At 38.1% G+C, this 3,933-nt stretch overlaps 1 protein-coding gene across 1 annotated transcript; it reads left to right on the top strand.

Moving 5' to 3' along the window:
* The first annotated feature begins 205 nt into the window (after positions 1–205).
* LOC117902924 lies at positions 206–1,793 on the top strand. The gene is made up of 3 exons (XM_034814505.1): positions 206–506; positions 1,255–1,375; positions 1,435–1,793. Exons 1-3 carry the CDS (start codon positions 359–361, stop codon positions 1,619–1,621), a joined length of 456 nt encoding a protein of 151 aa, XP_034670396.1. The 5' UTR covers positions 206–358; the 3' UTR covers positions 1,622–1,793.
* Positions 1,794–3,933: the final 2,140 nt, after the last annotated feature.

Raw genomic sequence — 3,933 nt, 5'->3', positions numbered from 1 at the left:
TATGTATGTTCAACTATTTGTCGACGTGTTTCAACGCTAACGCAAAAGCGGGCAAAGCACAAAGCTGCTCTTTGTTAGCCACTAACAACTTTCATACCAATCGCCACGGTACGTTTTTTTTCAACATCAGTACAAAGCTTTAACTCTCGAAACTCCACACACCCCACGTTACTATAAGTAGTGGTGTGAGAGGTCTGCTGGTCTCAATTTGTTTTTAACTTTCGCTGCAAACGGACAGATGTTTTGCTGATTTCTAGTGTTACTTCTCTTAATATAATTGTTTGTTATGGTCGATTTGGTCTTTGGACTGCTAATATAAAATCGTGACTTAAGTTTCAGAAACTTCTCGTTCATCAGAATGAATGCCCATCTTTCTCTTATTTTGGCTTTTGCCATAACAACCATTATAGTCCCTTTTATTGCTGGGGCTGACCAAAAAGGGACAGCAGATAGTGATGGTGAAATACGAATTTACAAACGCCTTATTCCGGCTGATGTACTCAGAGGTGAGTCAGTCCATTAAACATAGTGAAAGAGGGGTTTTTAATCATGTTTGAAACACGCGTACCCAAAATGATAGCATCAGTTAGTTAATGGTATTATTACCCGCCCATTGTTGATTCATACACTCGCCGAACAGCTTTTCGACGTTCAAAATCAGAAAGCTTTAACATAAACACGTTAACATACATATGTATGTATGTATTTATTTTTATTTATAATCCTGATTAACTCTTCAGTGCAAGGTCATTTGATTTTTGTGTAAAAACTTCATAGTGCATCTGTATAAGCCGCAGAGCTCGGATGCAAAAACCATTTATGAGTACACAAATGTCTTCCGTACATATGTACATATGTACGAATGCAGTTGTTTAGACTATTAGGATATGTTTATGTTTGTATGTACATAGTACATATGTACATACATACATACATTTGTACAAGCGAAAAATAGACGATTCGAAAATGTTACAAATGAAAGGGCATACATTTCTGTGAGCAAGGAATCTTTAGAATTACGTTACTTCCAAATGGTGTAACAAATACATGCATACATATGTACATACATACTTACATAAAATGATATTCTCACAGAATGTAAGAAGACTGTTCTTCAAAGGGAACAACATAAAAGTGTAACTTACTCGTACAATAGGTTTATGATGAATACTCAGCTTTTTTTTGAACAGTTTTTTTCTCGCAATAGAATATATGTACATAATGTATCAAGAGATTTTGATTATTTGCTTACAGATTTTCCGGGAATGTGCTTTGCTTCCACACGTTGTGCTACCGTTGAGCCTGGTAAATCATGGGACTTGACTCCGTTCTGCGGTCGTTCCACTTGTGTGCAAAACGAAGAGAATAAGACAAAGTAATATTTTAACTCAGTTGCTTTATTAACCTGCAACTATATACATTATCGATTCGCAGACTTCTGGAGCTTGTTGAGGATTGCGGGCCGTTGCCATTGGCAAATGACAAATGTAAATTGGACACATCAAAGACCAACAAAACCGCTTCTTTTCCTTATTGCTGTCCTATATTTACATGTGAGGCGGGAATCACGTTGGAATACCCTGAGATTGAAAAGGAGGATGCCAAGAAGAGTGATATATAAATTTGAACTTATATTTGAGTTATGCTTGATATCCCGAGTATTTAAATATGTGTTTTATTTGGGTCAGATAAATCGGAAGATTTCAAGAGAAAGCGATTTCTCAACCGATTCTATAAGAAAAGTTAGATAAGAAATAAAGTTAAAGGCCAAATAAAAGTGGTCCCACTGCAAATGTTTAAAATTAATTGTGTGACGAACATTAAATTAAGTTAACATATCTAAGTGAACATTTTCAAAACGTTAAATTAAACTTTATTATTTCCAGTCCCTTCTTTAGAGTGGCGATAAAATCCATCAAGTGAAAACTAAATAAGACCTCACAAAAGACACACCAATCAATTCTTGTGACCTGTTATCTCGCCATACTCCTCGGATGGAATGCTTTTCATGATACATGATTCTTAGTGGTTTACCGACTCTTTTCTTGGTGATGATATATGTATTTACTTCATGTGTTAGGGTTCTCATAGTAGTATAGTATAGTCTCATATTGTAAGAAATTGGTGGATTAAATAATCCCCAAATGAAGATATTCCGTATCCACGCAAGTGAAGTCAGTCTTAGTTTCCGAGTTCCGGCCTAAGCTTTTAAGCGAGAGGAAAGCGACGCTCGTATTTATACCCGGTCCTCGAAGAGTAAATAGGGTTTATTTATTTGTGGGTAATAACGGATGTGTGTAACGCACAGAAGGAAACGTTTCCGACCCCATAAAGTATATATATTCTTGATCAGCATCAATGGCCGAGTCGATTGAGCCATGTCTGACTGTCCGTCCGTCTGTCCGTCCTTATAGTAGCCATAAGCCTAAATCCAGTAGATATTTCAAAATGAGCCCCGCCCCTTCCGTATAAAGGGCGAAAATCTCCCACAGCAGATCGATTTCGGCATCTATCAGACCGAATTGTTATCCGAATAAGAATGAAGAAAGTAATTTGCACCTTGTCGCTGAACAAAAAAATTTAAAATTTGTTTGTGACGGGTAAGAAGCCGGGGTGTGGTGGGGGTAGATATGTATAGCAGATCGATCGGCAGAGTAGAATAACTACCTTGTCGCTAGTACCGCTTAGAAAGTTGGGAGGTTACTCCCAGGCTATCCAAGATGGACAGCGTGGCACCCACTACCGGACCGTCCATCTGACTGTGACGTCGCTCAGAGTGCAGCAAATACGAAGCATGGAGATCCTCGGCGCCCTGGCGAAAGTGTTAAATATGCTGGAGATCCGTAACCTGGATCACAACTTGATTGTTGTTGCGTTGATTGCTTTGCAAACGAGCAGGCAATGATGTACGCTTCGCAGAGAAATCCCGTCCTAGACGACCTTCATCATTTGAGGCTCAGAATGTGGCAACAATATCGCCATTGGGATGTAGCCATCTCGGGCACACCGGCCAATGTGCGCGCCGTCAACTTTCTAGAGATGACAGAAATCCTGGATGTAGTACGACGCAATAAATAGTGAAAGGCTGGAGGTGTTCGGACAATCCCTACGGATAAAAATTCTTTAGGTATTCCGGATTATTAACAGAAATCATCCTGAAATATTGTCGCACTCGTTGGCCTCAATTCAAATTTTCAGCTGGGTGCTGAGCATGATGGTGAGCTTGACGGACCCCAGTGAGTAGCACCTAATCAACAATAGCATTTAAGTTAAGTTACTTGTTTCTTCCATTTACCTATTTTCTCATTTCCTCTTCCTATTTACATTATATTCCGGCCATTATCGAAAATAAAACTAAATACTTTCTTCCGACTTTACTATTTGCTTCCCATTCCTACCCATGTACTTTAAATTTATATATCAAAAATAAATACTTTTAATACTTTTTCCCACTTTTTACGCGTTTTCAACTTTTAACCAATGACAACATAATATCAATGTACAGTACGAATTTTTTGCTCGTATGTACATAATTGTACAATTATATTCAATGAAAAACAATTTTATCAAAATCACAATTTTCAAAAACAAAAGTACCACCATATTCAAACATTTCTTTCCTAAAAATACTCACTAAGCAAAGAAAGCTTACTGATGGTGACTTTTTTGAATTGATTTGATTTTTATACCCGGTACTCGAAGAGTAAATAGGGTATATTGTATTTGTGCACAAAGTGAATGCATGTAACGCACAGAAGGAAACGTCTACGACCCCATAAAGTATATATATTCTTGATCAGCATCAATGGCCGAGTCGATTGAGCCATGTCTGTCTGTCCGTCTGTCCGTCCGTCTTGTTTGTCGGCTAGTTCTCAGAGACTATAAGAGCTAGAACCAAATTTTGGCACCAGACTGCTGTATGCTCACACTGAA

The sequence above is a fragment of the Drosophila subobscura genome, chromosome dot (genome assembly GCF_008121235.1).
Source record: "Drosophila subobscura isolate 14011-0131.10 chromosome dot, UCBerk_Dsub_1.0, whole genome shotgun sequence".
Taxonomy (NCBI): domain Eukaryota; kingdom Metazoa; phylum Arthropoda; class Insecta; order Diptera; family Drosophilidae; genus Drosophila; species Drosophila subobscura.
The sequence above is the reverse complement of the archived record's forward strand: the minus strand, read 5'-3'. Positions and strand labels throughout refer to the sequence as shown.